Source organism: Octodon degus, unplaced genomic scaffold (assembly GCF_000260255.1).
Source record: "Octodon degus isolate 3935 unplaced genomic scaffold, OctDeg1.0 scaffold00063, whole genome shotgun sequence".
Classification (NCBI taxonomy): Eukaryota; Metazoa; Chordata; class Mammalia; order Rodentia; family Octodontidae; genus Octodon; species Octodon degus.
This window is the reverse complement of record NW_004524639.1, coordinates 2739029-2755107: the sequence shown is the minus strand read 5'-3', so window position 1 is coordinate 2755107 and position 16079 is coordinate 2739029. Positions and strand designations below refer to the sequence as shown.

Genomic DNA, 16079 nt, shown 5'->3' with positions numbered 1-16079 from the left:
AATCGGTGTTCTTTTCTTGAAAAATGACTGAGATCACACTGGGCTGAAATGAAGTAAAAATTAAATTGCAGTGGTGCCACTGAAAGGTCAAGTCTTTAGGATGGGAATCCTCAACTTACTGGTCTTTATTTTCAGTGTCCCCTGCTTTTAGGATATTTTTAAACTAAACCAGTGAAACAGTATAGAGCTTAAAAATACTACCCTCATATAAAAAGGGTATATTACTATTGATATTTGTTTACGCAGTGGTACCTTGGTTCATGAATGCTTCTGTTTGCAAACAATTTGGTTCTCAAACAGAAGCATTTGGCAAATTATTTTGTCTGCAAACTCTGCATCGGGTTCAAACATGATCATGACCATCCTTCCCACATGAATACAAGTGTCCATCTTTTACAAAACTGTAGAACAAATTAAGTTTGTGAACTAAGGCACCACTGTACATACAAGAATAAACTTTGGAAGAATACCTATATAAGCAGCTAAGACATTTCCCTAGGGTAAATAAATGCACAGCTAGATGCAAGAATGACTTCGGGTCTCACTATGTTATGTAGGCTGGCCTCAAACTCAGAATCATCTTGCCTCAGCCCACCAAGCAGCTGACCAACTTTTAATTTCCAAATCCATTAAAAACTAAAGGAGACTAAATAGTAGATGCTATTTGCCTTACTGATGGACCTGAATTCCTCTTGCTACAACATCATCATTCAGGTATTTTTCACAGGTATAAAGAGGACTTTTAGAAAATGTAGGAGTTTAAATTTAGAAAAACTGAACTTGTAAAATGCATCATAAAATGCACAGTTGATTTTTTCCTTCTTTAAGTTTGAAGTTGAAAGAGTTTTCTAGGTGTTTTTCTATTAAGCCAAGAAAGGGTATAAAGCTTTGTTTTCTTAACAGGGAGATCAGATACTGGGCCCTTTAGTTACGTATGTAGACCTTCTACTATTATAAAGTGGAAGGAGAATTATCTGTGACTATCTTAATTTTGGTTCTGTAATCACAAATGACAATTTTTCATGTAAACTGCTGAGTGTTTCTAACACTCTAAAGTTTAAAAGTAGAAATCAATTTTTTGCAGTTCTTTTGCCTTTATCAAAATAGTAAGTGCTAATTATTATTAAAATAAAACATAATTCCCAGAGTCATCAACTTTTTTCTTCAGATAGAGTGGCTGAAGGATTTGAAAGAAAATAATTTATAAATGACTTGGCAAAACACAACTTCTTCAGGTACTATTAACTTCGGAAAAGTTAGTTTCTCCTAACAAGGTTTTTACTCTACTTCATACTCTAAACTTATAAGGTTTTAAAATAGTCTGCTTGCCTGTATTCATTTTTTTTTTGAAGGGTGAGGGTAAGCCTGCTGCTGGTTAGGAGCCAAGAGTTCTCCAGTCAGACCTGAATGGAAAAAGCTATCATTTGTTTATTTCATAGTTCATGTTCAAAAGCAAGAGACACTTTAAATAATAAAAGGGTAACAAGAAAAAATGCAAAGAAAGAAAACAAATCAGTAAGTATCCAGAAGAACGTTCAAGAATATTTAATTTGGAAAATGTTATTGGTTTAGAGAACTTGACTGAAAGAAAACAGCTGGGCAGAATTCAAGGTTTTAAATTAAAAACAATCTAACAAGGTCTATGGGGATAACTCTTTGAGCCATATTTTGGAGACAAGATTCATTTCTACCAAGTAAAAGTAATAGCAGCCTAAGCTAAAAAGGAAATTCCTCACAACTGAGGTAGTTACTAAGTATCAGCACATTTTCCAAATTCTCACAAGGCAACTTAGCTATTTACAACCTATTTTTCCTCATACATAAATGGCGTGCCTTTTCAATTTTATGTCTTCTGTGATTCGTTTAAAAAAAAAAAACCACTCATACACACCAGCCAGAATATGCCTATTTTATTAACATCATGCTTTAATAAATAACTGGCTACTTCTAATAAAATTAAGCCTCTGTTTACAACAGCCCCCAATATTTTATTTTGACCATTCTGCAGAATTTGGTGTACAAAGTTGAATGAAATGTAGACCCTGAGCTATCAAGTAATTATGTTTCAATATAAAAATAGAGAATTACTCTTACGACTGAAGATTGAACAAAAACACAAACAACCTCTCTGTGGGCTTTCAGTTCTGTAGAATCAGTTGCGTTTCTTAATGGCTGTTTAGAGCAGGAAGAGACTTGCAGAATTTTTATCCTGTCTGAAGACTTCTGGGAACCCCTTTTGAAGTTAGCCGTTACAGTCTCATAGTTTTATGAGCTGTCATTTGGTAAGGACACAAGGAAAAAGCTCTTAAGGGGGCAAGACAGTTGTCAGTCTTTGGCCTGGGACAACAGATATGGCCTTTGCCAGTTCGCCCATGTGGCTAAGGGTGACTGCTAAAAGGTGATCTTCTCAGCTCTACCTATTCCTATCCCTCCCCACTAAAAAAATAACACATGAAAAAATCTGGACACCTAGTTCTCCCCCCAGGGGGCTCCTTGGCTGGTAGTAGCACATAGTGCAAACCACTGCAAGTCCTCTGCTTTACTGATCAAAGCAGGCTGGGCAAGATGAAAGACTCGAGTTAGATACCTTACACTCCTTTAAAACAAAGCTGGCATCCAAAACAACTGTACATACACATGCACAGACTAAAACTTTGCTTGAGTGTTGACAGCTATTCCCTGAGCCCAGGCTGTACCCCACCTCTGGCTAGCTCACAGACACTTCTCTTAAGATGAGTGGGTTGAAAATCTGGATCACTGTGACAAGGCAGAACAAATCAGACTGTTCATCATTTCTTGGTGCCATTGGGATAAAAATGTCAAGAGGGTCGGCATGGAACTGAAAACCAGCATACAGTGGCTTGCTAACTTACCTGGTTAAAAAAAAAAACAAAAACAAAACCTCACTCATCCAAGTGTGATCATGTGATAATTGTGACATTTTGAATGCCTTTTATCTTTCAAGGGAGACTACTGCATATCAGGAATCTTTCTCTACGTGGGCTATACTTCACCTATAAGCGGGTTCAAGAAATGGACCTATATGTGACCTTAGCTTATGTAATTCAACTGAAACGAAACAGGCAGTCTGAAGTCTCTTCCACCCGTCAGCTCTACATGAAGTATAACCTTCTTGTACTGATGCTTGACTACAATCTGACAAGCAGCTTAGAAGCCTGCTTGTGCCTTCACATTCTGTCCTAACTTAATAATAATAAAAATCCCAAATCACCTCTACTTCTCTCCAGATAAGGCAGCTAAAATAATGGGGATAAATGGCAATTTTACTGCTTGTTGGACTTCTTCTTTTAATAGGATAACATGATAAATAAAACCTGCTTCTGTACAGCTATTTAATATTTCAGAAATACGTACATGTTACATGCCAAGAAAGGACCCTGGTTTTCTTGTAAGAAACAAGGTGAGATCGTAATTGGAAAAAACCCCACAAACAAACAAAACAAACAATAGAGTGATAAAGTCACAAATGCACAACTAACTACAGTTCTGTACCTACACTGTTAGCCACGTTTAACATGATTCTGGAAGAGTGGGAACCAACTTGACGTAAGGTCCCTTCTGCCCCCAAAACTGAATGAAAAAACAAAGTCAGCATTTTTAAACCAGTGGCCACATAGTAAAAACTGTACATTGTTGTCCATTCATTTAAAAAGCAAAGTCACTAGGATGGTATAAAAGTGATAACCGGTGCCTTTTAACTTTCAGATGATGAACATTTTTTCTCAAAAGGTTGAGAATTATCTCCACTCTCTCTGCATAACCAGGAACAAGATGCAGAAGACAGTGAGGAGGTAGGGCTGTGCTGCAGCATGGGTGCCAGCACTGTCGGCTTTGTCATTGGCACTCTTCCCGGCGTGGTCAGTGGCATTGTACTCGAACTCTGAGGGGCATTGCTGATACTCACACCCACTTCCACTTCCTTCTCCACTACTTTCATCACCTATGTTTAAGAAATGAAACATTTTATTTCACTTGTTCTCAGCACAAGGCAAACAAGAACAAACTCATGCTTCAAGACTGCAAAGGCTTACTGATATCAAAGAAGTCCACATCATTCCCATTATAAGCATTCTTCATTTTACTAGTCATAACTCGAAGAGCCATGATTTGACGAAGGATCAGTATATCCGGCTTGTCAGTGTCAACCTGGACCTCAGGGTTATTACCCTGGTTGGCTAATCCATTTCCTGTCACTGCAAACAAGTACCTGAAGTGAGAAATGACCAGGAAAACAAATTAGTAAATCAAAGGCAAAGAAAAAAAAATAATGCAAGATTCTGCTAGATTCTAGTATTTCTACTAAGCACAATTAAATGGTAGTTCTTTAATTCAACATGACCTCTAATTTCTCCTTTTCTTGTGTATACATCTTAGTTCTCCAATTTGAACACCCTTCTGAAAAACTATCCCTTTTGTGGCGTCTGGTAACTCAAAGCAAAGCACCCTCAGAATGGGCATGCACCTAAGCCACAGAGTGGATAAGGAAGGGGATGCCAGGCAACAGCAAGACAGACAGTGAGATGTATGACTCACCAGGCCAGGGTCATTGGGCAAAGGCCATTATTTAAAATAATGATGCTGACAGATATACAGCTACTTTCTCTTAATTCAATGAGAAGAAACATTTGTACTAATAGTGTTTGGACAGGATATCATGTCTGCATCTTGTACTATGAATAACCACTAAGAAGATAACAATATGCAATGTATTAATTATTGAAACTGTCCTATTAATTGGTTTTGAAACTGTCTCACTGCTACCTGTTTCTCAATAAAATAAAATAAAATAATGATGCCTAGCCCTAATGTTATAGAGGATAACCATGGTCAACCATTTCTACCCAGTGTTCTTTGTAAGTAGTGGGACACCTTCTGAAAATTTCTGCTGCAAAGCCCACTCCCAAGAACATCTAGAAGCCTTCCATCACCTAGGTCTCTCAGGCACCTAGGCAGTAGCAGACTGCAAATGCACTGAAAGGCAGCTAACCTGCTCTTGGCCTTCCCATTCCAGCAGTCATCCTCATTGCCATTTCCTGCGGCCATCCTCTCATCATTGCAAACGTTGCTAGGGAGTGAGGACCAGAACTTCTTGGCCTGTTTCAATTTCTCCTTGACATCAGTAACCTAATTAAAAAAAATAAAAGGACCTCTATAAAACAAAACAAAATCACCTACACATGTGCCCTTTGATCACCTCTAAATATCTTTAAAGGCACAGGCAACTCATTTTCAACTGTAGTCAAGAAGAAAAACATGCAAGTACAGAATCACTTAAAGGAAGCTGGAGTTGAAATGCAAATCCTGAAGGAGTTGTCTAAATCCTTTATCTATCTCATTACTAAGTACCATCTGAGGCCTACTGGGCCTTGGAGACACAGAGATGAGATGCAATCTCTTCACCCAAGGCTTTTACAGTCTGCATCAAGCTTGTGTATGATCCACTTTGGGAAACTTTGCTGTTAGTGCTCGACTTGCCCAACTACTAGTGGCTCTTCAGGCTCCTTGTCCTATGCTCCGTCTTATCACTGCATTAAGATTCTCTTTGGCTTTTACAGCACAATGCTGTGTAGTAAGATATCTGACTATTTCCTATTACTCTTCTCCCCTCCTAGCATTTATCATCCACCACTTTATGTTGTGACTGTTTGAGAACAAGCACCCAATCCTAACTATAAGCACATAGGAGATACCCAGGAAACACAGAGAAAACTATAAAGGGAAGTTCTGAGATGAGATGAACTGCATCCATTTCCTTGACTATACAGGAACTTTGTGAATTATTGAGAGAAGTACATTTACTACTATTCACATACATTTGCTTGGAAAGTTACACCTGTAAGACACACACTCTAAGCTTCCAAATAAAATATTGTTTTGAGCTATCATTTTCAGCTGTTTGTCATGAAACATGACCATTTGTGATGAAGTGCTCACCAGTCGGTCCAAACTCGTGCCAGCTGCTGTAGTTGGGCGCTCCTCGGGATGGTACGGTCGGAAGCGAGCACTGAAGGCACTTTCAGAGATGGAACGGGAAATGCGTCCAGCTGGGAGGGGCTTGGGGGGGCCACATCCCTGGAAAACCTGTATTGGAGCAAGCATGGTTGGATTAGGAAGTCACATGGCAAGTCAGGGGGCTGTGAGCTCTCCTATCCCGCCTTCATTACCTTCTGGGATACTTGCACGCTATTCTCTTGCATATTCATAATTGCATCAGAAATCTTCACATCAATGGGATCCATCACCGACTCAATGTTGAAAGGACCCTCCAGTCTCTCTGCCACCATTAGCATGGCATCTAAAATAAGGTTCAGGGAAGAACGGCAGAGCATGAGAAGTAAGTCACTAGTTCAGCCCTGGGTAATTAATCAGTCTTATTTTACAATCTTTGTTGCCTTGTGGGGGTTAAGGATCATGAGTAATTCCTATTTTTCTACCTTATTCCATGACAACAAACTGCATTCAGTCATTGAATGTATCAGTAGCTAAAGTACTGAAATGGCCAGGCTAACAATCTTACTACAGCTATGAAACCCAATCACAAATCTCCCACTATCCTTATTATTCCTTCCTTCTTTTGTCAAAGGCTCTTATTGTAAGGCTCTGGCCTAACACTCAGGTGAGCAACCCAGGGCTACAGGCAAAAGAACATACCATTTCTCCCAAAGACTTCCCTACAATCTGTTCTTTTGGTTTCAGATTCCACTTGCAAGGGTCAAAATCATGAAAAGTTAAAACCTTAGTGTACCAATTCTATTCTTTCCATTTTTTGGTAATCAAACCTTTTAGACCCCTGAATGCACATTTGTAAAGTACAAATGAGAGCATTCTAGGAATGTTAATGACTTTTCAAATAATGAAGCTTTGAACAATGCAATAATGCAACTGTGTTGAGATAAACTTCCACTTCAAACATAAGTGCTTCAATTTTATTTTGAAATGAAACATACAACTCTATTAAGTCAGTACCTACAAATTGTGTGCTCACAGCGTATATCTTCCCCATTGACCCATGAGCAAGTTACTTTGAACTGTGGAAGACACTGAGGGGCCGAGGAGATGGCTCAGTAGAATAAGCGCTTGCTTGGCAAGAACAAGGACCTGAGTTCAATCCCCGGTTAAAAAAAAAAAAAAAAAAAAAAAAAAAGACACTGAGATCTTACAAGCACTGAATCCTTTTAGATCTAAAATGTCAGCAATGGAGCCTATGCGTTCAGAGGATGGGCCTTTTCAGAGGTGACTAGATTGTGAGTGGATAAATCCATTGATGAGATCATAACTGGATGGCATTATGGTGGCAGGGGGTGGAAACTTAGGAGATGAAAGGGTCATGACCTTGGAGTCTATATATTGCTCAGACCCCTTCTTCTTTGGCTATTTCCTAGCTGCAGTGAGATGAGCAGTTTCCTCTACGAGACCCTTCTCCCATGATGTTTTATGCCACAGACCTAAACGCAATGGAATTGGTTAACTATGGACTGAAACCTCTGAGACTGTAAGCAAAACTAAATCTTTCCTCCTTTAACTTGACTTTCACAGGCAACAGAAAGAGAACACCAGACCCTAAACAAAGGGATGTTTGCGTTCCACACACTTGTTGGGACTATGGGGGCATTTTTTGCCTGTTGTATAAAATTAGAAGGACTTGAGAATGAAACCCTCAAAGGAAAATAAGGATGCTTTATTAGTGACAGTGAATTTTTAAACTTGTTTTTCCCTTTATACTCTAGTGCTTAATATGTAGCAAGAAAAAGAGGCCCCCATTTATCTCCTCCCACCTTCGTGTAGTCCCAGGTCACACTTTAGAAAGCAGGGCTACTTTCCAGAACACCATATGCCCATTTCACCTGGAGCACTCAGCTCACTTCTACCTAAGCATTTTAGTGGAAGAGAGTTTAAATACCAATAAAACCAAATTTGGTCAGCCTTTTTTACCTTCAACCAAGAACAAATACTACACAACATTTTAAAGCACAGGGTCATTTCTCTGAACTATATTCCTGATGTCATAAAAAACAAATGCATTTCCACGAAATATAATTTTTAAAGGAATAACAAAATTTCTGACTTCGTTGTGGTAAGCACCAATAAAGTGATGCTTCCAACTGCTAAGTAAAAGCTGACAGCATGAATATACCATTGTACTACAGGAGAGAAAAAATGCTTTTGATGTACTAGCAAAAGGAGATTTTTGTAAACAAGTGGAGCACAACTTAAATGTGTCCATCACTGTCAAAGCGTCAGGGCTGCCACATACAGAAAGTACATCCCTCGTAATCCAAGAATCCCTGGCTCCACATAAAAATATTATGAATAGCCAGATAATAAACATCCAAAATGCGGAGGTTTAAACAAGAAAACACAGTGCACTTTGTAACTACTTATTCCCCTACTGGTGAGGAAAGGGCAGATCACAAATGTGTTTGTGAAAGACTGAAAGGAAACATAAACCCCAATTCTTCTGGCTGTTTGGTGTCTTTGTAAACTCTGAGGCCGGCCGACCATACACAAGGGCCTGGGAATGGAGAGTGAAGCTGGGCTTTGTTAGGGCCGGTGCCATGGCGTTGTGTGTTGTGCAGCTGAAGAATGTGACTAAGGATGCATTCTGCCTGCAGTCCACAGCCGGCAAGGAGGGAGCCAAAGCTACTTCTAACCCCTGCAGGAAGTCGCGCTTTGCTATCAATCGGCTCTTCTGTAGCAGTGACCAGCTCTAAGAAGCAGTCCCAAGAGAAACCCAGAGAAGGATAGTTTGGTGTTTTGGTTTTCTTCTGATACAGGCCACAGGTGCCTTATCTTTAGCATATCCAAGCCAGGAACTGGGTGGTATCTCTGACAGCAACCTCAATACTAAGTTCCCACCAGCAACAACATGTGACAGTCATAGTGTAGGCTGCAAAGTGCACAAGCATAAATACAAGTACAGTGTGTGAAGGACCATGAGTGGACCCTGAGAGCCAACTTAGGATTTTCCAGAAACTGACTCTGTGTGTGTGTGTGTGTGTGTGTGTGTGTGTGTGTGTGTTGGTCTATCTCTTGAACTGAAGGTTATGAAAGGAAAGGACTCTCAAAGTGTTTCTACAATTTGGAGGGGCTGGTGAAATGGCTCAGTAGTCTAAAGCACCTACTTAGAACAAGCTTAGCAAAGCACAGGACCGCGGTTCAATCTCCCAGCACCACATGCCAGCCAGCCCCGCCCCCTGGTGGGCTGAGCTGGCCACACACACACACACACACACACACACACAAATAAAAAAAGTCTTAAAAAAAAAGAACACAATTTGGAGCCATCCAAATAAAAGCTGAGAAGACTTGCACATTTACTAAAGGGTCCACAATTTGTGGCAATATGCAGAAGCAGGAACAAGGACAGGGAGGACATGGCAGGGAGAGAGCAGACTTGGAAACTGCGCATAGTTTCCCAGAGGGTCTAGTCCAATGGCAGAGTGGCAGGGCTCAGGATACTAGCATTGAGCACCGCCACCCCCCCCACCCCGCCAGTCTCCAGCAACAAAGAATCCCCTCCTCACTAGAAAAAGCAATTCCTTTTGCATTGTGCCTCCAATAATCAGAAACCCACATCTTCAGCCTCCTGACATGACTGGAAGAACAAAAGGCAGTTTCCCGACTTAACCCCAAGATCTGATTTAAAGAAGGGGCAAAAAAAGCCCTTGACCATTCATTAACTGCAGTCATTTAAAGGGGAAAGACAAATTCTTTGCAGAGAAGAGAAAAAAAGACAAGGAATAAGAGAGAATTTACAGCAGAGGCATGTAAATTGGGACTGAATTCTGTAACCACAGAGCAGATTAATTAAACCCTTGTGAAAAATTCATGAAAAAGCACTGGAGATTAACAATGTCTATTACTCGTAGCCTTTTATATCAGCTTATTAGAAATAAAGACATGTGTACCCATTAAAAATAAAATTTAGATACAATTTCATGCCTCATCTCTCTCAAAATGTGTAATTTAAAATAATCGGGGAAATTGGTTCAAAAATCCTATCAATTTTCAATTGTGTTTGATTTTGTTTCCTCAAAGATAATACATGTGATTTTAAAAAATACACTATTAAGAACAGCAATGGCAACTTAAAGCCTTGCTGTTTTAGAGTGACTGGCTAAAAATATCAATTAAGTAAACCAGAGTATAGTTCTGTTTTGACATGCATCCATAAATTCTAGGGAAAAATATGTAGAATCTATACTTTAAAGCCCTGGGGATATAGTTGAGTGGCAGAGTGGTCTTTTTACCAAGTTCCATTCTCTACAATGGAAATAACTGTATTTGAGTACAAGGTAACAAGGACCTCAGTGATACCAGCTGCTGTACATGTTAGAGAAACAGAATAATGTAAGAGAAATGGTGTTCGGCCCTTTGTCCACATAGGAAAGGCAGCAAACCTGGGTCACTTACTACAGACCTTCTGCACCGAATGGTGATTTCTATTCCTTTGCTACAGAAACAATTCATTATAGTTCAAAGTAAATTGCAAACTTGATATTTGGGTGTGGGGCCAAGGGGGTTGGGGGGGGTATCAATTTTAGATCTGGAGATGCCGTGGGCTTTTGTTTTCTGAGAAATATTTTGAAGCAACAATTTCTGCCCTAGCTTCATTCTGGGCATGATGTCCCATTTGTCGCTGTGAGTCTTTGCTGGTCTCATGCCTTCCCTTTCATGAGGTTCTGCTTTTCTATTTGCAAAGGATTTTTTTTTTTCAGATCTTCCAGCTTTGAGCTATTTATCCTACAATTGTCCTGAAGTGCTTAATATTCACATCTTTTTTTTTCTTGTGTGAGTGTTCTCAAGAATCTGTTGGAGCCAATTTATTGATGCATTTTCAGAGTTAATATGGTAATTAACTCTCATGCAGACTAAAAAGCATTCCCCATCCCCCCAACAAAAACAAGCCAGCAAATTACATGCATGTTCCCATGATGTGGACAAATAAGTGAAAAATAGGTGCCCGTAAAGACATTCAAATTCTGCAATTATGCAAATGTGACTGGGGGATGGGAAAAATGAGTTTGGTTTTGTGAGCTATTAGTATTTGTGTGAGGTCACTATGTTTCAGGACTCGCATGAGCACTACATAGGCACTGAGGGAGTTAGCTGATGACCAGATGTTTAAATTATGTCTTATTTGTCTTCCCAGATCATAATTAACCCAGTGCTATATGCAGAAATCCTTATTTCTCAAACTATCAGAGCAAAAGTTCTTTCCTTCTCCCCAGAGCAGTCTACTATTACTAGATCACCAAGAAACAACACCCTTGAATTTCCACAATTGAATTTCTCCTGATCCAAACAACAAATGGTATCTGGAAAGTCTTCACACAGAACTTTTTTTCTCTTTTTTCAGCACTGGGGTTGGAACTCAGGGCCTTCATACTGAGTTATATCACCAGACCTTTTTTATTTTCATTGTTTTTAAGGACAGCATCTCATTAAATTACTAAATGGTCCAGGCTTGACTCCAACTTACAATCGTCCTGACTCACCCTCCCAGAAAGTTGGTAGTCTCAGTACCTTATGTCTTCAGAAATGCTACCATTAGATCTAGGGAACATTTACTTGAGGTAGTAATTTTACTATCTTCAAAGTATTGAGCACAACATGACTAAGATGCTGGTAAATGTTAAATAACTAATGCTAGAAGAGACATTTCATAGATGGCCATTACAACCTTCTTCATAGCAGAAGCACAGCTATCTGAAGCAACAAATATACAAGTTACCACCCCTCACTCACCTATGAAATTGTTCCACTCGAAGTCAAGATCCCCTTGGTTGGCCAAACAGCCTCTCATGATGTTGGAGCAGTAGTTGTAACATGGCTTCACTGTCACAAGACCGCGGCAGTGGGAACAGTAGATCATCTTCAACAAGGCATGGGTACACTGGGGTGTGGGGTTTACCTAAAGTGGGAGAAAAGATAGCAGGAGTAGAGCTAAAATAGACACAGGACCAGGGATATAGCACAGTGGCACAGCACCTGCCTGGCAAGTGCAAGGTCCTGAGTTTGATTTCTTTTTTTCTTTTTCATTTTATTGAGAAACAAATATCAATGAGACACTTTCCAAGCTGATTAATAGGACATTTTCAATAATTAATACATTGCACATTGTTATCTTAGCGGTCATCCACAGCACAAGAAGCAGCCAGGATATCCCGTCTAAACACTACTACTACAAATGCTTCCTCTCACTGAACCAAGCGAAAGCAGCCGTACATCTATCCTAACCATCCTGTATGTACAAATACAAAATGGTCCTTCTTCTGTATACCCCTCTCCAGTTCAGTCCTGTCAGAGATGGGTATTCTATTGGCATCTAAATATTATAGGTGCTTGAATTCAGCAAAACAATCCAACACAGTACAGTTCTGGTAACAAAAAATAAAACAAAAAAAAATAAAATAGACCCAGAAAAGACAAATCTCTATCCAGTTGACACTGAAAGCTTTGCTGTGAGGTTAGTTTAAAAACTAGCAGGCCCAACCTGCTCCATGGAGGTGAGTAGATTGAGATTATATAAATAGAAGATACTTGCTAGAGAGGAGACAACAGAGGTGGGAATAAATATTACACAATCTAAACCACTTAGCAGTCCAACTATTAAATACAGGATGGCCAAAATTGGCATATTGTTTCATTAATTTCTATGAGAGGCACTATAAAAATGACAATTTTATCAAATTTATTCAATATAAGAATCAACTGGTTGAAATAGACCTCCCCAAGCAACACTTAGGATAGTACATAAACAAATGCACTGTCTAAGCAATGCTCAGCATAAACTGCTAAGTGCTTAAGCAGCCAAAATGAAGTGCCCTGTGTATGCCTGTCTCACACACACTCCTCCCCCCGTCTGTCTGTCTCTGTCTCTGTCTCTGTCTCTGTCTCTGTCTCTCTCTCTCTCTCTCTCTCTCTCTGTCTCTCTCTCTCTCTCTCTCTCTCTCTCACACACACACACACACACACACAACTATGTATTTTTTCCTTTTAAGTATTTGGTACAGGGTCTCAGTAGGCAGCTCAGACTTGTATGGCTCCTCCTGTTCTCAGCCTCCCCAGTGCTGGGATTACAGGTGTGTGCCACCACTGTTGGACTCTGTGGTCAGCTTGATGTGCCCTAGGGTGGGGCTAGCATGGGCATGTGGTGCCAGGGATCGAATCCTGGTCCCTGCAATTACCTAAGCAGGTGCTTAGTCCACTGAACTATCTCAACGGCCCTCCACAGCTACTTTAATTGCTCAAGCAAGCTTTGCAGATCAGCCTTAAGCTCTTGTAGTGGAGGCTATTTTCACCTGTCTACCACTCATGGCCTGGACTGACTTTAAGACCACTGTGCCTGGCTTTTCCAGGCTAGAACACAAGCACCTCTCCTTGCCAAACACAGACTACAAAACTGCCCCTCAACACTGATTCCCAGCCCCAACCAGGGCTTAAAAGGGTACTTGTGTTTACTCTGTCTTAGGCCAAGACTGTGTAGAAAGCAAATGAATGTATTCTACAGAGCAGAATATGGGTAACTTCAAACTTGGGGTTATGGGAATACCTTCAGAATTTGGACAGCAGCACAGCAGAGGACTCAGGAAACACCTGATGGAAACGGTGAGATGTCTGTTAAATTTTAAAGATGGAATTGGACTTAAGTGGAGAAATAAAGAGAGATCATCCCAAGCAGCAACAATGAAATGAAGAAAAGCTGTGAGATGGTGTACTGGTGTATTTTAATGTGGGGCTGAGGAAACTGGAGAAATGTCACAGGAGGGTGTACATGGCCAAAACATAGAGGGACATATTAAGCAGGAACTGCGATGCCATATGGCAACACATACAAGGCCACCAAACTTTGTGAGGAAGGGAAACTGTGAGGATGAACACGGTATTGAAGTCAGACAGGACCATTCTCTACAGAGAAATAGGTCAAAGATTCATCCTCCCCATTCCATTTGGTAAAAAACTGCTCTGGCTTTCCAGTCAATCATTGCCATCAATGCTTGAAAGGCTCAGGCCAGGGATCACATGATGGCAGCTAACTCCATGTTCCTGTCTTGCTTTCTCTGACCCACCCTCCTCTGTGGAGTCTGTTGCAGAGGATTAGTACGTTCATCCCTATCAGTATCAACCAGTTCTGTACACAGACTTTCAGAAGGAAATAGGCCTCAGGGAACAGATGCTGTGAGGTGGAGGAGACAGCAAGCATTTCACCTTTTCCAGTGTGTTACTTTGGATACCACTTATCAAAAATGTCCTTAGGAATAGGAACAGGGGATTAGTACTATCAGGAGAAAAACTTCATATGATCAGGCTCCTATCTGGTGTGTGCACACCGCTCCCTCTCTCTTACCCTGAACAGAACTCCAGTCTACAAGAGGGAAACATGTCACAAGAAGATGATATACACTAAAGTCAATATTCCCTGCAAAGACTTGGGATTTTTCCCCAGTTTTAACCAGTCCCAAATGTTTTCCAAGGCATTAAATTAGTCCCTTTAACTATGTATTAATGTACAGTAAAATCTTGGCTAACAAAAGCCTTGAGGAATGGCCCTCTGGATAACTAGATTTTCTGGATAGCTACAAGTTCATTCCTTCAAAGTCACAGATTGTTAAGACTTTGATACTTAGCCATTTCTCATTTTCCAGATGAGCAAATAAGCCTCAAGAAGGAAAGGGGCCTGAGAATCATAGGATCATAGAAGTCTTAAGAGTTGGAAGAGGTCTCAGAGATCACGGGGTGCTGCTCTCATGTTTAAGAGATAAGAAAATTGAAGCCAGAGATGAAGCAACTTGCTGACAGTCACCCTGCTACATCTGATTCCAGAACTGCACCTTATCAAATATGTGTGACAAAAAGATTTTCCAGATGCATCCATTTCCCTGCCTTCCAAAGCAGAAGAGAGGCAACTCTATCCTTAGGCATGGTTTATCTTAGTTGGGTCCCACAGAAGACGGCTAAATGGCTGGATTATAGAGAGGTAAAGAGTTATGTAAATGACTACAAAAATCACTTGGTATTGTTGAACAATATGCTTCAGAACAGACAATGCCCTAGTATGAAGAAACATCAAAAGCTGGAACATCAATAAAGCACCAATTATGTGCCAGAAATCATTCTGGCATACATTGGTATTAGGTAGCACAGCAGGTGAGAGTTTGTTCTAGGATACAGAATCTACTCTACAAAACTCAAATGAATTCCAAGGTGAGATGGGTCTTTAGGAAATGAGCAAAACATTTAAGCTCAAGATAGTTATATTCAAGAAACATTTAGCCAAGAAATCCTTTCCCATTCTCTTCTGAAAAATAACTCTAGAAAGCAATGCACTCCATTCTTAGTTCAACTGCAAGTCAGATCCTTTATGCAGTAGGCCTGGTGGAGGCTCAAGTTCTATAAACAGAGACCAAATGAAAAGACACAGTAGAACTTTATTAAAGAAGATTATAAAGCTGGGTTTGGCAGAGTTTTCCCATTTCATTCTTTGGCTAAGCACTGGCTCATGCTCTGCACGTGATCTGTTGTGTAACTACTTCAAATGATCACAAGAAACTTGGCTATAACATGCTATGGGAACATTAAATAATACCAGAACTGAAAAGAAAGATGGAGATGTTATAACAGAACTGGGACATGAACTGGGACATGCAAGAGCATATAAAATACCAGAGTTAGGGAAAAATATTTTTCGTCTCACAACCACTAATCAGACCACCATGCATTAGTTCACATGAAGGGGATTCAGAACCTGGGAAGCAAAACTGTCAAGTGTGACGAGGCCCTCCTATAAAGGGAAGGATTTTAGAATAGTCATGAGACCCAAAGGAACAAGAATAGCCGCAAGGCCTCATCGCCCCCCCCCCCCCCCCCCGCCCCCGACAGTGTCAATAATACAAGCATTCTAGGCCTTGGGGCTCCGCCCTCAATGGCCCCACCAAGCTCAGGATGGTGGAAAGCAAGCATCAAAGATCAGCTCTACTTCTGACTCTCCTAGACTATCCATATCCCCCAGTGTGTAAGCCAAATGACAGCCTCTCTTCAGGAACCTAATCTTGTGC

The 16079-nt window shown here is 40.4% G+C and overlaps 1 protein-coding gene across 1 annotated transcript in view; it reads right to left on the bottom strand.

The window, feature by feature from the left end:
• Positions 1 to 1530: 1530 nt before the first annotated feature.
• The window catches only part of Gpc4 (glypican 4), a 121067-nt gene continuing 106518 nt past the window's right edge, over positions 1531 to 16079 (bottom strand). Inside the window, exons 4-9 of the mRNA XM_004634485.3 lie at positions 11770 to 11935; positions 6186 to 6316; positions 5956 to 6102; positions 5009 to 5145; positions 4053 to 4228; positions 1531 to 3961 (exon numbers count right to left, since the gene is read on the bottom strand). Of these exons, the coding sequence (XP_004634542.1) occupies positions 3759 to 3961; positions 4053 to 4228; positions 5009 to 5145; positions 5956 to 6102; positions 6186 to 6316; positions 11770 to 11935 (960 nt within the window). The 3' untranslated portion in view covers positions 1531 to 3758. The remainder of the gene's footprint in view (positions 3962 to 4052; positions 4229 to 5008; positions 5146 to 5955; positions 6103 to 6185; positions 6317 to 11769; positions 11936 to 16079) is intronic.